Genomic DNA, 17,392 nt, shown 5'->3' with positions numbered 1-17,392 from the left:
CAGAAAGCAAGGTCGTCTGTATCCCACTGATTTTATTTTTTATTTTTTTTGCATTGTGAGTCTGCAGCCACGGCCGCCTCTCCGGGCCGGGTGGAAAGAGGACGGCGTGGGGAAATAAAACGTAATGAAATAAAAGATACACGACTCCGTGCAAAACGTGAAGCCCTCCTGTTTATTTCAAACCTCACAAGTAGGGATTACAAAATTACACAAGTGCTTCAACCCCAACAGTTCAGGAGAGTAGTAGTAGGACAGGATGAGAGACCGGGCTGAGGGGCTTTGAGCAAGTCATGCAAAAAAGTGAGGGAGAAGGCCTCCGTCATAATAGCACCCTTTGTGGAAAAAAAAAATAAATCCAGCTGTCCATAGGTCAGTGCAAAAATAGTAATGTGTATATGCATACAAAGAATATATATATATATATGTATATGTATATATATATATATATAGGATATACTTGACTGCAGACTTGTGGATGTAGCCCATTCCCTCTGGAGACTCAGCGCCCAAAGACGCCAGCACAAGTCTATCCGTCAACAGCGCACATCAAATATGACAGCTGAGTATGGTTCGAGTACAGAGCCGTGGTTCCACATAAAAGGCAGAGACCCAGACGCCTCTTGCAGCAGGGGCGGTCGGGGCCGGCCGCGGCCACACGTCCCAGCAGTAAAACATGACCTGTGGAGGAGGAGGAGGAGGAGGAGGAGGAGGAGAGCGGTGTGGCAAGGACGGACAGCACCATGATGGCTGTGAGGGTGCATACCTCACAGAGCTCGGGGGGGGGGAGGGGGAGGGGGGGCACACGGCATGCTATTGTCTTTCCAACCAGAGATTAACGTACAGTGCGATGGTTACATTTGACCCAACAAATATATATATATATATATATATATCATTACAGACCATGTGCCGCTACGGATCTCAGAACCAGGGCAAAGGGGGGGGGGGTTAAAAAGGTTCCGCGTATCCGTATTTTAAATATCATTGGCTCAGATAAACAGCACTTTTTTTTTTCTTTCTTGCAAAGTGGTACTCACAGAATACAAATGCATAAAGATGGGGGGAGGGGGAGGGGGGTATATGGTTACACACTGTTGTCCGTATCTCTATAAATTGTGGAGCACCAGCAGACACTTATGCACATGACAGCAATCACCAATATACAAGAGTGCGGGCACATCTCGAGTCGCACACTTTGATAACACCCCTTTTGTCGATAATGACCGATGGGTCCGGACTGGAATTCACCCCGACCTCCGAGGTTGCAAACCCAGATAGCGAAATTGCTGTGGCCCGGACCCGTCCCACACTGACACTTTCACCCGGCCCACATACCGCGTGGAATGACGGCACTTGGGCGGTCCGCTCCTGTTTGCCAGATCTGGGCCAGAGCCAAGCCACAGCAATGCCGCATGTGCCACATATTTGCCAAAGGTGGCCCATATTTGTTTTGTGATATTTGGGCCATATTCGCCATTTACCACACGGGGCCACTTCAGGGGTCACATCCAGATTACATGTTGCCCAGAGCACCGCACCTTTACCAAAAAAAGGCCCACATGTGATTTGGCGTATTTTGGGCCCTATTTGCCATTATACATGTGGGCCACTTCAGGCTCACGTCCATTTTGTCAGGGCCAGAAGAAGGCCACCAGTGCCGCATCGTTGCCTGAAGCGGCCCGCATCCGGATGCTGTCTGGGAAGCGGCCTAAACAAACTAAACAAACCTAGGCGTGTAACCCTGCTCAAACGGCAGCTGGGGGAAGACTGTGCCACATCTGGGCAAAGTGTTGACAGGCGAGGCCCTGTTCCATTCAATTTGCATAGCATGAAATTTTCATAAATAGGTGTAAAAATCCAAGTGGCTGAATTCTAAACAGAAGTTGTCAGAAAACTCACTAAGTCCTCCGCAGCGGTGCGGTCGGTAGCATTGTGGTGTCGTAGCCCTGGGTAAAAACCCTGACAGCGCCGAGTCAAGAGCGCTGTCAAAAACAGATGTTACGACTGCGCGTGCAAAGTTAGCCCGGCGTTCATCGTTTTATCGACTATTACTTCCCTCTCCCCCCCCCCCCCCGAAAAGCTCTGCGCTTCCCTTCAGCTTCTCGGTTTGGTGTTATTTTCATGCAACTGCTGGGCCGGCGCTGAGCGTGAACAGGCGGGTCAGTTGGTGAGGGCGCTGTTTTGGGGGCAGCTACATTTGAAGCACATGCAGAATAAAAAAAAAAAAAAAAGTCACAATGATTCATCATTTGTTGATGCCCCCACCCCACCCCACCCCCCCTTTTTTTCTCTCCAATTGTACTTGGCCAATCACCCCGCTCTCTGAGCCGCCCCGGTCGTTGCTCCGCCCCCTCTGCTGATCCGGGGAGGGCTGCAGACTACCACACGCCTCCTCCCATACATATGGAGTCGCCAGCCGCTTCTTTTCACCCGACAGGGAGGAGTTTCACCAGGGGGGACGTAGCGCGTGGGAGGATCACGCTATTCCCCCCAGTTCCCCCTCCCCCCGAACAGGCACCCCGACCGACCAGAGGAGGCGCTAGTGCAGCGACCAGGACACATCCCCACCCACAGACACGGCCAATGGTGCCTGTAGGGACGCCCGACCAAGCCGAAGGTAACACGGGGATTCGAACCGGAGATCCCCGTGTTGGTGGGCAGCGGAACAGCCCGCTACGCCACCAGGACGCCCCTCCATTTCTTGACGTTTAAAGGCTCAGCTTGAGGTCGTACAAACAGTCATCACGACGGGGAATATTTTTTTCATATTATGAGCTCAACCTAGTGTGAGGGGTGGCCGAAATGGTGGCGTGGCCTACACGACTGTAGAGGGAAAGGGGCATATTGTCACTGCAGCATCGCGTACAGCACAGTCATCACTTCTGATGCGTTGATGCAAATGTAAATATTGATGAGGACAACATTACCAGAGGTTAGAATAACGACAGTACAGGGACAGTTATCATTTGGTTGACCAGCGAAACAAAGGGAGTGTGGAACAAGCATACATGTGCTGGCGGGCACGTTTGGATTTTTCCCCACTTCTTCGTGTTTCTGTTCAATGCCCGTTATCATCAGACAGGTGAGTGCATCCTACACGGCGGACGAAAAAAGGTTTGTGTACATGTATTCTGTGCAGCCCCATACTGTATAGCCTCTATTCAGTTACAAATCCGCTGCGGTGCCAAGCTTTTCCTTCACATTATGACCAGATGTACATCGTTTATTGTTTCTTAGTCAAGGCCTGGGCCTTGAGGTATCTCTGAACGTGACACTCGGAGATGCGCTACACTAATCTAGAATTCAGGAGCGGCTGTGTGGAGTCGAGACTGTGCAAAACAGCATTTTTTGGATTATTCGTGCGCTACACAGACCGAAGGGGGGCAATGCATTTCTGATTTCTTTTTCTGGGGGCGGGGGGGGGGGGGGGCTATTTAAGCTCCATGGTGTGTGCATTAGCGTGCACATGACAGTGCGCCATGCACAGGCCCGGCGATGACACATGAATTAAGGCATCGAGAGAGGCACTAGAACAGCACGTGACAGCAGCGCTTGCCTTACAACAAGGCGAGAGAGCCCACTTAACTGTAGCTTAGTGTCAGGGGCAGGAAGATCTACAGGACTAGAGAGGGTTACAGTACTCCACCGCCGCTGCTGCACCAGCTAACCGTGAGCCCAGAACGGGTGCATCGCTGGAAGCCACTGCCTTGACACAAGAAGCCCTCCGCTACCTTAATATGGAGCTAGTTGTAGAGCAACCACTCAGGACCATGGTAAATATAGTAAACCCACTACAGACAGAACTACACAGGGGCAGCTAGAGCCAAGCCGGTGCAATACATTACAAGCTGATTAAATTACCGTGGATGAATGGGGACAAACACAAGCGGGAACAGAAACGGGGGAAACAACAGAAGCAGGCAGTGAAAATTCTCTCTTTTTTTTTACTACACTATATAACACCAATAGCCCTGTATTAAACATGTTTAAAATGTCCACCGCCTTTCTTTTTCTCTGCCATACGGAGGCCGTATAAGGCTCCTACGGCTGTGCGGTAAAATGTATTGCTAAACTTGACGTTGACATGGAAAGGATGCGAGAAAAGGAAGAAAAGAAAAGCTTAAAAGAGAACGGAAATAATGGGATCTGGTGGCTCTGTGTATTATTTTTTTTTTTTTCAAAACAACATACAGATGATTGACATACACTCATTAGCAGTGCTCAAAAAAAAAACTTTTTTATACACTTCTGTGCCAGATATTACAGAATAATTGTCTTCACCATAGACATGAACTTATATAATCAATCAACAGTAATTACACCAAAATCAAACATCAAAATGATATCCCAGCAAAGAGCTGAAACTGTTTTTTTTTTTTTAATTATCTCCAATATATACAGATGAGATCAAGCTCTCAGTTGCATTCCACTCTGAAATTATTGCACAGTAAGCCACTCAGGGCATGTCATGGTCACCCCCATAAACCCCTGTATAAAAATAGAACAACAACATTAACACAACCAAACAAGTGTTTGTCTGTTTTTGTGACAGGCACTGCCGTGGCCAGCCCAGCCTGAGTCTTCAAACATAAACCGTGTGCCACAGTGTGAGCCTGAAGAGTTTGTCTTGCTGTCCTAAACTGTCCTAAAACCTGCCAAGTATATATCGTGATCTTCAAACACTTTATCTATCTCCTTTCCTCGTGTTCTGCTCCTCCCTGGTCACACATAGAAAGCTTCCCACTGACCCCTCTCTCTCTCTCTCTCTCTCTCTCTCTCTCTCTCTCTCTCTCTCTCTCTCTCTCTCTCTCTCTCTCTCTCTCTCTCTCTCTCTCTCTCTCTCTCTCTCTCTCTCTCTCTCTCTCTCACTCTCACTCACTCACTCTCGCTCTCTCACTCTCGCTCTCTCTCGTTCCTCCAGGACTTCAGCCAGGTCCAAACAACAGGGATTTTTGGCATATCTCATCACCGGCGACCCAGAGCTTTGGCACTCGAGAGAGAGTCTAAGATGACCATGATAAAATTCTCACACAAAGGCTCCTCCTCTCCCGTTCTCCAGATGAGCCCCCCCCCACCCCCATCCCACCCCACCCCCCCAAGAAGAAGAAAAAAAACAGTGTGAGTAAGTTTAAGAGGGGGTTTGGATCAGACAACGGTCTCCACACCGATGAGCTTTGGCGTGAGGATGCGCGGCGTGATGCCATTGTTGAGGTCCTCCTCAAACTCCAAAAGCTGACCCATGAAGTTGAGGTTCGGGGAGATGATGGGCCTTCTGGTTTTGACAAACTTGTAGGCATCCGTCATGGTCATCCAGGTGTGCTTCATCAGGTAGGCGATGACAATGGTGGCAGAGCGTGACACACCTGCCTGGCAGTGGATCAGAAGGCCCATACCTGCTTGGTGTGCTTCCTCTGTGTTAAAGGACAACAGTCACCGTGAGAAATCACCGAGAGTACGATGCAAAGAGATCAGAGGTTCTCAAACCGGTCCTCAAGAACCACCGGTACTACAAGTTTGTCCATTTCTATTTCTGTTTTCTCATTAACTACATTCACTTGTTGTGTCAGTTATTCCAGCCTCCAACCGGGGGGGGGGGGGGTTTGGCTTGGAACAACAAGTTAATATTGGGAGGATAGAAAACCAAGCAGTACTAGCAGTACTTGAAGACCTGATTGAGAACCGCTGCAAAAAAACTTCGTTTGTTTCCTGAGGGCAATATCTGTTATCATATCAATCACCCGGCCAACTACCCCACTCTTCCGAGCCGTCCCGGTCAGTGCTCCACCCCCCTCTGCCGATCCGGGGAGGGCTGCAGACTACCACATGCCTCCTTCTGATGCACGTGGAGTCGCCAGCCGCTTCTTTTCACCCGACAGCGAGGAGTTTCACCAGGGGGACGTAGCGCGTGGGAGGATCACGCTATTCCCCCCAATTCCCCCTCCCCCCTGAGCAGGCGCTCCAACCGACCACAGGAGGCGCTAGCACAGCGACCAGGACACATACCCACATCCGGATTCCCACCCACAGGCACGGCCAATTGTGTCTGTAGGGACGCCTGACCAAGCCAGAGGCAACATGGGGATTTGAACCAGCGATCTCCATGTTGGTAGGCAATGGAATAGACCACCACACTACCCAGACGCCCTAGATGACACGGTTTAACATGCTTTCTTATATCAAATGTAATACCTTAATCTGGGGCGAAATGATTTCTAGCGCTGGACTCCAAAGCAGTCCATAATTTTAGAATAACGTCAGTCTAACTCTAAAAATCTCGCAACTACACCAACATAACTAATCTGTGTTCACACTCCAGCTTGCTTAGCCGATGTGAAACATGACCGCTAAGTGAGAGGGGAAAAAAAAACAACAAAACAAAGCAATTTCACATATGGGGAAAAAAGGGGGGCCTTGCGTCACCCTCTCTCCCTGCCCCACGCCCCGCGCTGCCGAAATCGCAGCGTGAGGTGAAACTTTTCCTACCGATGAATTCAAACGCCTCTTCGAAGTACTGGCGCAGGTTCTGCTTGTTGCTGTCGGTGGCGGGCAGGCGCTTGTAGCTGAAGAGAGCCGTGTCGTAGTGGTAGAGCGGCAGGTGGGTGGTGACGTTGAGGATGTAGCCGATGTTCAGGCGCTGCAGCAGGCTGGCGTCCTGAGCGTCGCGCTCGTTCCCCAGGTAGAGGAAGGGCAAGATGGGCGTCAGCTCGGCGTTCTCTATGTCCGGTGTGGAGGGCAGGGAGTGAGGTAACGCCCCCGTCAGACCGGCGGCTCCGCCGGTGTCCAGGCCCTCGTGGAGGTGTAGGGAGTGCTCGCACAGGTTTTCGTGGCTCTGCCTGAAGCTACTAAGGCCTCCTGTGGAAAACACATTTTGACAAGACCGGGATGTTAGCTCAGAAACAAATGCCATGCCGTGTTCACAGTTTACTTAATGAGTAATTAAACCCTAGACCATTTTGATGAATTTGCTGACGTCTACAGGTTAAAAATCATGTAAAGGTTAAAAACATGGCAGGCTGGTCTTGGTACTCTGTGATGTTACCATAGCAGGATAAACACAGCTATAGATAATAACTTTAATAAAGGCTCTGTTGGCTGTAGGTATACCAGCACATCTATCAGCATTGACAGACAGACAGACAGACAGGCAGACAGACAGGCAGGCAGGCAGACAGACATGGAGACGGAGCCAGCACTAACAATTGTTAGTCAGTGCTGGTTCTTTGGCCCACCTACAACTAACAGAGCCATTATTAATGTTATCTACAGCTGTGTTTATCCTGCTATGCTTACATCACAGAATACCAGGGCCCGCCTGCCATATTTTTAACCTTTACATGGTTTTCAACCTGTAGATGCCAGCAAATTCACTAAAACAATCTAGGCTTTAGTTACTCTCTAAAAGGCTGAGCACGAAGCCATAAAGGACACTTGAAGTCGTACAATTACAGACAAAAACAGCAAAATACTATCTACCTTTTGTGTCTTATTCCCCCCCCCCCCACCCTCTATCCTGTAAATGAAAAGTGGTCCTGTGACGTCCCATCGGGATGAGCAAAGAACTAACAGTGCTAGAGTTAGTTGTTTAATACCCACTGGGACCATCCATGCTAAAAATATATGCACTCACGCTCCTGTAAACATCCACCAAATGGCATGTGTTATAATAGTGTAGGACAACTGGGTTTTACAAACCAGCCTGATGAATGCAGATACAAAAAAGCACTCGGAGAGAGCGGACCGTGGAGGCCGTGCAGTTCTCCCCAGTAACATCCCACACCCGGGGTTTCTTGATATTACATTTACTGGAGGAAATGTGTGGGCAATCTGATAGTGTTGGTATGGTGGTTACAGCGGTTTAAATCGGTCTCATGAAGTGAATGGTGATATCATCAGTATCCTCAACTAAGGGAGATTCCAAACCTACTGCCGTTCATTTCTATAGTGGGAACTTTTACAAAAAAAAAAAAAAAGGTCAAATGTCTCAAATACTACAACGAATGTCACTGATACAATCGAATCGTTGTTCCTCTGCTCAATAGATTTTGTGAGAATCCATCTATCCGTGTTAGAGATGTCTCTCTGAGAGACAGACAGACAATTTACAATTACAATTTAATTTAGCAGACGCTTTTATCCAAAGCGACATACATCTGAGAGTTGATACAACACACGCAAGGATCTAGTCAGGAGGCGACCATGCAAGTAAGTGTAAAAAAAAAACTAGGTTCGAGTCCAGTAAGACATGGGTGTCAACAGGCAGTGCACAAAGGCAATGCATAGGGTGCATAGAAGCGATTTTTTTTTAATACCATCAGGTGTGGAGGTGTTTGTGGAAGAGCTGGGTCTTTAGCTTCTCAGAGATGGAGAGGGACTCAGTGGATCGAATGGAGTTTGGTAACTCATTCCACCACCGGGGAACTACAGAAGAGAAAGAGTCTGGCTAGTGACCTAGGGCCCCATTGTGGCGGAAGTGCCAGGCGCCTTTCATTGGCAGAGCGTAGTGACAAACAGACAAACAAGGTCAAAAAACAAAACCTCGCTGACAGTAGTACCAACTGACCAATGTGCAACAGCTGTACAACAGCTGTACATCCATTGGCATAGATCCGGGCCAGCAGAAGCAGCGTTCATCGTGTTCATTGTTTTAATGGTGTGAATCTGCACTTCCCTTCCAATGTGAGTAATATCCTTCCCTCGCCATTCTCCTAAGAATTAAAGGCTTAGATAAGTTAGCCTGCTAAGAACCCAGACACTGAGGACACACAAGCCAGCGCATTCTTAGTTGTGGTAGTAGTACTAGTAGTAGTAGTAGTAGAAGATAAGTTAGCCTGCTAAGAACCCGGCCACTAAGGACGCACAAGCCAGTGCATTCTTAGTAGTAGTAGTAGTAGTACTAGTAGTAGTAGTAGTAGTAATAGTAGTAGAAGATAAGTTAGCCTGCTGAGAACCGAGCCACTGAGGACGCACAAGTCAATGCATTCTTAGTGGTGGTAGTAGTACTAGTAGTAGCAGAAGATAAGTTAGCCTGCTAAGAACCCGGCCACTAAGGACGCACAAGCCAGTGCATTCTTAGTAGTAGTAGTAGTGGTGGTAGTGGTAGTAGTAGTAGTAGATAAGTTAGCATCTGCACTTCTTCAGCTCTCTTTAAATGTTCACACAAACACACACATACTCACAAATCTATACTTGTGTGGACCCCTCATTGACTACATTCATTTCCTACCCCTTAACCCTAACCTTAACCACACAAACTACATGCCTAACCCTAACCCAACCCTTACCCTAACCTTAACCTAACCCTAAAACCAATTCCTAACCCTAAAATAGACCCTTTCCCTTGTGGGGCCCCATAAAATGGCCCCACAAGGTAGGTGGTTTCTGGTTTTTCTATCCTAATGGGGACATTTGGTCCCCATTAGGATAGAAAAACATGGTACACACACACACACATTGTGAAAGCTAGCTATTTTCAGTTACTTTCAGTTGTGGTGGTATATCTTGCACCTGCTGTCATAATGCCGTCAGCGCCCCCCCTCCCCCCCACCCCGTGCTTAACGCAGAGTATCACTTCATGTATTGTTCACATTACAAGGGCTGAAACGGTGCCAAGAGAAGTCACAGTGAGTCACAACTTCTCCTTTGCCGGCCAGGAAGGTGGGGATCTCCTGTTCACTTTTACTGCGTTGATCACGAGGGTCATTAAAACAGGCCAAAGAGTAAGACTGACAAGCCTGAACAGCCCCAGAAACCCGATGTCAACCTGATAAAGCCCCGCATCTTGGCGTCACGGGATTTCCTTTAAGTAACTGTCCTTTTGTAAATAACAAAACGGGAACTGTTCCCAGGCACCAAATGAAAAGAAAAACTTAAAACGGGGATTTCTGATTAAATAGAATTTAAGGCTGCAATTCTGCAAAAGTAGACGTTTTCTTAAAGTTATGAGCCCTCGGGACAGAGAGGTTCACAGATGGTTATGATCCTTTAATTTCTTAAAATTTGACTTTTTTCCCATCTAAATGACTACACAATCAAATCTCTCTCCACCCGGCTCAACGCCGTTCATCTCGGTGGTCCCTTCCTGTGTTGGCAACTCAGTCCAAAATCATATCAAACTCTAAGACTCGATAAATATGAAGAAAACCATGCCTTGGACTAAGTCCCTGGAGAAGTCCCCCGAGAGGTAAAACATTCAGTTTTGTTCTTAATCACCAGCTTCTTTTTTTTTGTTGCGGTTTTCCCCCCCTTTTCCCCCCAATTGTACTTGGCCAATTACCCCACTATTCCGAGCCATCCCGGTCACTGCTCCACCCCCTCTGCCGTTCCGGGGAGGGCTGCAGACTACCACATGCCTCCTCCGATACATGTGGTGTCGCCAGCCACTTCTTTTCACCTGACAGTGAGGAGCTTCACCAGGGGAAGGTAGCATGTGGAAAGATCATGCTATTCCCCCCCGGTTCCTGCCCAAACAGGCGCCTCGACCGACCAGAGGTGCTAGTGCAGCGACCAGGACACATACCCACATCCGGCTTCCCACCCGTAGACACAGCCAATTGTGTCTGTAGGGACGCCTGACCAAGCCGGAGGTAACACGGGGATTCGAACCGGCGATCCCCATGTTAGTAGGCAACGGAATAGACCACTACACTACCCGGACGCCCCTAATCACCAGCTTTTAATCGCATATCCACGGCCTTCATCTCATTAGATATTTTAATAACGGTGCACTAATTTCAATTAGTTAGTTAATTTTTGAAGAACAAGTCAACAAGACTGAATAACATCTCCACCCGCTGCCAAGACTACGGATGGGATGGACTGAGCTACGGAGACGCCGTTCCCCTGTGGAGAACAGCGGTTGGCCGGTGAACATCCATAGTGTTGGGGCTAAGCTAGCTACACACCGAACTGTGAAATACCCCCTATTCTGGTTCCCACCGAGCCAGCATCTTTCTATTTAGGATGCACTCAGTTGATAAATAGTCACTTTTCATAGAAGAGCAAGAATAACAGAATCTCCAGAGGCAGCGCGCTGTGTTGAGATGAGATCTGTTAAGTGTGACCGTCTGTCATTATCCCCGACTAATCCATAGCGGAAAAGACCATCAAGTGTCTCTCCCACTTTCACAACCCAGTGGCTCAGTTCATGCTTCGAAATGACTACTTCTCCATCTCAAGGCCTCTCGCACAACATACCTATCCACTGTTAACATAACCTATATTGCTTATGAGACACACACACACATTTTTTATTTTCGTTTTACTAAACTCAACCACTAATATTAATCTTAACCAGCAGTAGTGTGTGTGTGTGTGTGTGTGCTTCATCTCTTTGCACATCTGCAAAGGGATGATTTGTGCAAAATGCATCTCAGTACCAGCCTTTAGACGTGATGTCTATTTTGCCTGGCTTTCTATGATATATAATATAGCTGAAAACTATTTTCAGCACCATTCAAAACTATGAATTGCTACAGATGTATTTGGTTGAACAACGGAATCTCGGCCAAAGGCAGCAAACAGTTTGATAAATGAGGTCCCGCCGGAGACATCGACAGCCACTCATATTTGGAGGACATGTAGGGCTGATGAAAATACGGCTAAGCCATTGGATTCCTTCAGCGGCAGAGGCCTGCCAGCATTTTAGGGAGAATTAAATCAGGGTAGAAGACTAAAGCAGGTTGCGGTTGACTGCTCCCTGTTCTTTACTGTGCTGAGGCTTCGCCAGAAAAAAAACGCATGAAGAAGGACCCGAGAGGAAGCTCTTCCATCAAAGTACAGCAGAAGAGGAATGGATGAAGAAGACAAGTAGGCTAGAGTTGCTTTGATCTCACTGCTGGACGGTGTCTGGGACACATCTGACTGACACTCACGGACTTGTCCCTCATCCAACTGTGATTCCAGCTTCAAGCTCCCACGTGCACGTGCACACATACACTTCTTCTTCTATTCAATACTATGTACTTAGATTCTTTATCAGTGGTTTATTCTATTCTATACTACATACTTCGATTCTTCTTCTACTATTCAATACTATGTACTTAAGATTCTTTTTCAGTGGTTTATTCTATTCTATACTACGTACTTAGATTCTTCTCCTGTGGTTTATTCTGTTCTATACTGTGTACTTAGATTCTTCTTCTTTGGTTTATTCTGTTCTATACTGTGTACTTAGATTCTTCTCCTGTGGTTTACTCTATTCTATACTACGTACTTAGATTCTTCTTCTGTGGTTTAGTCTGTTCTATACTACGTAGATTCTTCTGTGCTTTATTCTATTCTATACTACAATGATTATTCTTCACTGGTTTATTCTATTCTATGCTACCTAGATTCTTCTTCAGTGGTTTATTCTGTTCTATACTATGTACTTAGAATCTTCTTCAGTGGTTTATTAAGAGGAACGGATAAAGAAGCGAAGTAAGCTAGAGTTACTTTGATCTCACTGCTGGATGGTGCCTAGGACGCATTTGACTGACACTCATGGACTTGTCCCTAATCCAACTTGTGATTCCAGCTTCAAGCACCCTCATGCACACGCACGCACGCACGCACGCACGCACGCACGCACGCACACACACACACACACACACACACGTGCATGCAAAAGAGAACATGGCACCTGCCCAAAGACTGCTATCTCAACTGGGCTCCCTATTTACTAACAGCTGCTTCTCCTTGCCTGCAAAATACTCAAAGCATGTTATATACAACGCTAGAACTGGTGCAAGCTGTGTGAGTGTGAGTGTGAGAAATTGACAGAGACAGAGGGAGAGCGAGAGCGAGAGAGAGAGAGAGAGAGAGAGAGAGAGAGAGAGAGAGAGAGAGAGAGAGAGAGAGAGAGAGAGAATGCACGTTGCTACTAGTGTAGGTATATTGGTCTGTGCGTAGGCTTGGTAATAATCATAATACATTGGTAATACAACCAACCTACTGTAATGCTGCCAATGGGTCTTCAGTGAAAACTCTATATGCAAACTCCTGTGAACTCCTGATAACACTACATCAGCGTCATATGATTATATTAAAGCCGAGCTTTAAACATGGAATTCCAATGCTTAAAACATTTTGAGTCAAACAAGAGGCCATAAAAAAAATGTGGTTTCAATCAGCTCTTACACAGAAAAGCAACCATCTAATCAAACACACCGCATGGCGTTTGCATCCTCAGGCCTTGGAAAACCTGCTTCAGTCCTACCTTTGAGGATGATGGGGTCCTTGCCCTCCCTCCTCAGTGACTCCAGGACCACATGCAGTGGCTGAGAGGGTGTCACCCTGGAGGGGTCCGCCGTGTTCTCATCATAAACCACAATCTCTTTGGAGAAGATGCCCTTAAAGGAGTCCTTGCCCTGGCGAGAGGAGATCAGGTCGAGCACGGTGATCTTGCCCTGCTGCAGCCGCCGCCGGCTGATCTTGTCTGAACAGTTGATGTGCACGGCACTCCGGATGTGGCTCTTGTTGTACTCCATGAAGGGCCGGCAGTCGATGATGACTGGCAGGGGCCCCATGGGGTGGCCCATGGGGCAGCAGGTCATCCGCTTGGCCAGCTCATTGGGGTGGATGACCCGCACGGTGGACAGGGCCCTGGGCAGGGTGGAGGTGAGAGCGGCGGCGTTTAACGCCTCGTGGTTGCTGACCATAGGAGTGGAGGGCCCGGCATAGCTGAGGTTGGGGCTGCTAGCGCTCACCTGGCTGTGGCTGCGGTTCTGGGCGTCTTTCTCATAGGTGCTCACAGAGCAGCAGCTAGCACTGCTGCATCCACACGACAACGAGCGCGTGGAGCCGTTGGATGAGGGCATATACGTCACGAGATTGGTCGTCGTCCGGATCTTCACCACGGTGGTGCTGATGACAGTCTTGCCGCTGCTGCCGCTGCTGCCGCTGCTGCCACTGCTGGTGATGGAGTCAAGGTAGCTGGTGTCCAGGCGCAGTCGGAGTTCCTGAGGTCGGATCGGCCTTGGCAGCGCCACCACAATTCTGTCGTCGAGAGGAGATGGAGGCATGGGGAGGCTGAGGGCTGGACGTTTACGGAGAACTCAACAAGCCGCTCTGCAAAAGAGAGAGAGAAAGACAAGCCAAAACACGAGATCAAGGCCTGGGAGGTCACAGCGGAAAAACGATCTAAAAATACTGAACGATAATTAATTTTGGGGTTCAAAACAAGTCAGATTCTACTGACTCAGTAAAAGGACAGGAACGCGTGACCAAAGAACACAGACACTCCTTTTGTCTGTTTGATCAACATGCAAACCAGAAAACGGTTGCTATAGCCAAATATTAGTAGTGTCAACACCTGCAGGGCAACACCCAAGTTGGTGGTGGTGGTGGTGGGGATGGGGGGGGGGCAAATTAGGTAACACAGACTGGCTAAACGCAATCAGCAGAGAGGCCCATGAAACGGTATCACTCTGAAGGCAAGTAAAACGGATCTTCCTCGGCACGCTTGTGTGTATGAGAGACCGAATCTTCCATCCCAGTAACGTGGCCGTGCATGCAGCAGCTCCCCGGTTGGCGCCGTGGCTCTGCACAGCCTTCCACACACACACACACACACACACACGAGGGTGACACAAAAAAAAAAAAGATAAAATACTGCATCAACGCTGTACGCCGCAGTTTTGGTCTCTCCCTTCACCGGGGTGCAAAGGGGTCCAATGTCCCTGTGATCAGTGTCCTATAAGCATTTTATAACCATGTCATCGTGGCGTATTATGTAAAGGCATCCGCCGACTGTCGCCCGTCCTGCCCGTCGGGCGTCTGTAGAAGGCACGGCGCAGGTTCAGTTGGGGGGGGGGGGGGTTTGGAAATCACTCATGGCAAATTCATTGAAGAAACCGGCAGGAGAACGTGCCGAGAATACGATATGGCTCTCGGACGAGACGAAACGGAGCCGATCCGCGTGCGCTGCGCGAGGGGCAGTTTAGAAGCTCGACCGCATTTTCAATAAATATATTTTAAAAATTTAAAAAAAAAAAAACAACAACAACAGCGACGCTCGAATTTCATTGGGGGGAATTATAGCGGTGGCACGATAACCGGTAACTTGTTTGCAGCGCTTCGGCGTGATAGAACACCCATGGCAATCACACTGGCTTATATAACGTCCAATCATTCAGCAGATCATATCAGCACATCGTCACATTTTAAGCGTTAATTTGTCCAACAGCCTGCCCCAAATAACGCAATCACGTGAAATCTCTGTGAATGGTCTTTTCTTTCCAGCGTAGCTCGAATAAGTCCTGATAACTACAACTTGCACGCTGGACGGTGGGATCGATTCGGCTGATTTTTTATTTTATTTTAAAAAAAAATTATTATTTTTTAAGTTTACTTACATTTCTCCTTTATCGGTGTATTGCTGTGCCTTCTCGGGTAAACGGATCTCATTTCCATTCGCTGACAACGCTGCCTCCATTCAGTCCGTCCCACTGTTGTGGATGGACAAACATTTTCACTTTTCCCCCCGCTCCCCAGAAATAATACTGAAGGAAGTCAGCCAACCTAGAGAAGTCGCGCGCCGGGACTGACGCGAACGGGAGCCAATAAACGACCTCATTAATATGTAATGAGTCCGGTTTTTTTTTTTTTTACAAGGGAGGGCCGGCCCCGTAAGTGGGAGGGACGTCGGCGTTGTCGTCACCGCCCGTGTGTCTGGCCGCCGACGGCGCTCGGAGTCGCGCGGACGAGCGGGGATGATGTCATTGGCGGCCAATCAAAAGTCTTCCCACGCCGACCGGGGAAGAAGAAGATGAAGAGGTGTGCGCCAAAATTTTGTATCCCCGAAAGAATAAGTCTCCGGCGTCGCGGGATCTTTTTTTTTTTGGTTTTTAAATCAAATTATACTATTCTGTCTTTTTTTTTATATTCACAGATTATCAGCGCGGTTTTATATTAAAAAAAAAAAGTTGCATAGCGAAAGCAGACTAAATGCGACGGGGGAAACGTTGGTGCTCTCTGTATGAAACGTCCGTTATAAAGGCATGTTGACCATGTGGAAATGGTTTTCCTTTTAAAACGAAGAAATCGACGTGTTGCCGTTTTTCATCTCCTCATCTCCTCCTCCTGAAGTGGAGACGTGATCATCAAAGCTTCGCCGTACGCGTGCGCGTTCCGGTGTCACAACAAAATCTGTGACCGGTCAGTTTATGTGATCCTGCCCTTAAAACGCTCTATTTCGGCCACCACCACGCCAAACCCACGTCTAATACCAGCTGTTACCAAGCCAATACCTAAAGTTAACCGTATTGAACTTTATGCCTAAATTTAACCTTATCTAAACTGCCGTTTCCATAGCTGAAAGAGGCTGTTTTAGGGTAAGGGTCACATAATCTGAAGGGTCACAGATTTTGGTGTAACACCGGTGACGCCTCGGAGAGATGGGACACATACTCTGCTGGGGATACAACATTTGTCACAACAGAAGCCACGTCCAAGTAGTTCATCTTCAAGCGCTTCTTGCCTGTAGATACCTACCTAGGAAGGGATGCGATACGCAAGGCATCTTTTTTTTGTAAATATGTCCACACAACACAGTCTGATAAAAACAGAAAAACAAACATGGAACCAAATGGTTGTCTTCCAAGAGCAGGACAGAGAGTCAGATCGTGTCCAGCAGCTCTGCAAATGCGACTGTGGGAATATCGCCATATGTTCTGCTGGTAATCCATTTCCTCCTACTATCAGGGATGGGCAACATGATCCGGAAAGGGTCGGTGTGGGTGCAGGGCAGGTGTCTGTTCCAAGGAAGCAGTTACACACCTGAGTCTATATTAGTCAGCCAATAGTCTTTTCTCCGTTTTGATTTGTAGACTCAGGTGTGTAACTGCTTGGTTGGAACAAAGACCTGCGCCCACACCGGCCCTTTCCGGATCATGTTGTCCATCCCTGTATAGTAGGAGGAAATGGATAGTAGATCTCTGATAGCTACTCTGTCTTGGCTCAACTATACATCTTATTTTCATTAGCTCACCCAAGGATAACATGTTGACTATGATCACAAAAAAAAAAAAGAGGAAAAAAATGAATCATCACTCGGCCTATTTTTGAGGAAGTGGTCGACATGTAGCCCTAAGTAGACTTCCGGATACGCTAAGTGTGACACATCAAATGTCAGGCAAAACTTGGGGGTAGAGTTATACACGGGACCGGAAAGTGCCCCGCAGTCAAGCGGTGTGTGGAAAATGTGGATTAACAATACTGGTGGTAGGAAATAGGTGTAAAAGGCACAGCCTCGAGTGCCAAGTTGGCTGACGTCCTTGCCTGGTATATGAGAGAAAGCATGTCATGGAGAAATGGCCTCACCGGCTTCAAACCCCAAACTTCATCTGAGCTCTCCTCCGTTTATCCTCATAAGCAATCTCCAACAATGCAGGCCGTGTATTATTGCTTCTATTCT

General features: G+C 47.9%; 1 protein-coding gene across 1 annotated transcript; it reads right to left on the bottom strand.

Annotated features, from left to right (window-relative positions):
* Positions 1-5,106: 5,106 nt before the first annotated feature.
* dusp10 (dual specificity phosphatase 10) lies at positions 5,107-15,462 on the bottom strand. The gene is made up of 4 exons (XM_056294655.1): positions 15,333-15,462; positions 13,196-14,046; positions 6,484-6,852; positions 5,107-5,411 (listed from the first exon to the last, which is right to left on the bottom strand). Exons 2-4 carry the CDS (start codon positions 13,998-14,000, stop codon positions 5,146-5,148), a joined length of 1,440 nt encoding a protein of 479 aa, XP_056150630.1. The 5' UTR covers positions 14,001-14,046; positions 15,333-15,462; the 3' UTR covers positions 5,107-5,145.
* Between the last annotated feature and the right edge of the window lie 1,930 nt (positions 15,463-17,392).

The sequence above is a fragment of the Lampris incognitus genome, chromosome 15 (genome assembly GCF_029633865.1).
Source record: "Lampris incognitus isolate fLamInc1 chromosome 15, fLamInc1.hap2, whole genome shotgun sequence".
Classification (NCBI taxonomy): Eukaryota; Metazoa; Chordata; class Actinopteri; order Lampriformes; family Lampridae; genus Lampris; species Lampris incognitus.
This window is presented reverse-complemented; position numbering and strand designations above follow the sequence as displayed.

What these genes read in the sequence shown, in the direction of transcription:
- dusp10 (XM_056294655.1), bottom strand. Translation starts at nt 14,000, where the DNA reads ATGCCTCCATCTCCTCTCGACGACAGAATTGTGGTGGCGCTGCCAAGG. An exon ending in GGACCCCATCATCCTCAAAG is followed by an intron (nt 6,853 to 13,195) that starts GTAGGACTGAAG and finishes TGTTTTCCACAG; the next exon opens with GAGGCCTTAGTAGCTTCAGG. An exon ending in AGAGGCGTTTGAATTCATCG is followed by an intron (nt 5,412 to 6,483) that starts GTAGGAAAAGTT and finishes CCTTTAACACAG; the next exon opens with AGGAAGCACACCAAGCAGGT.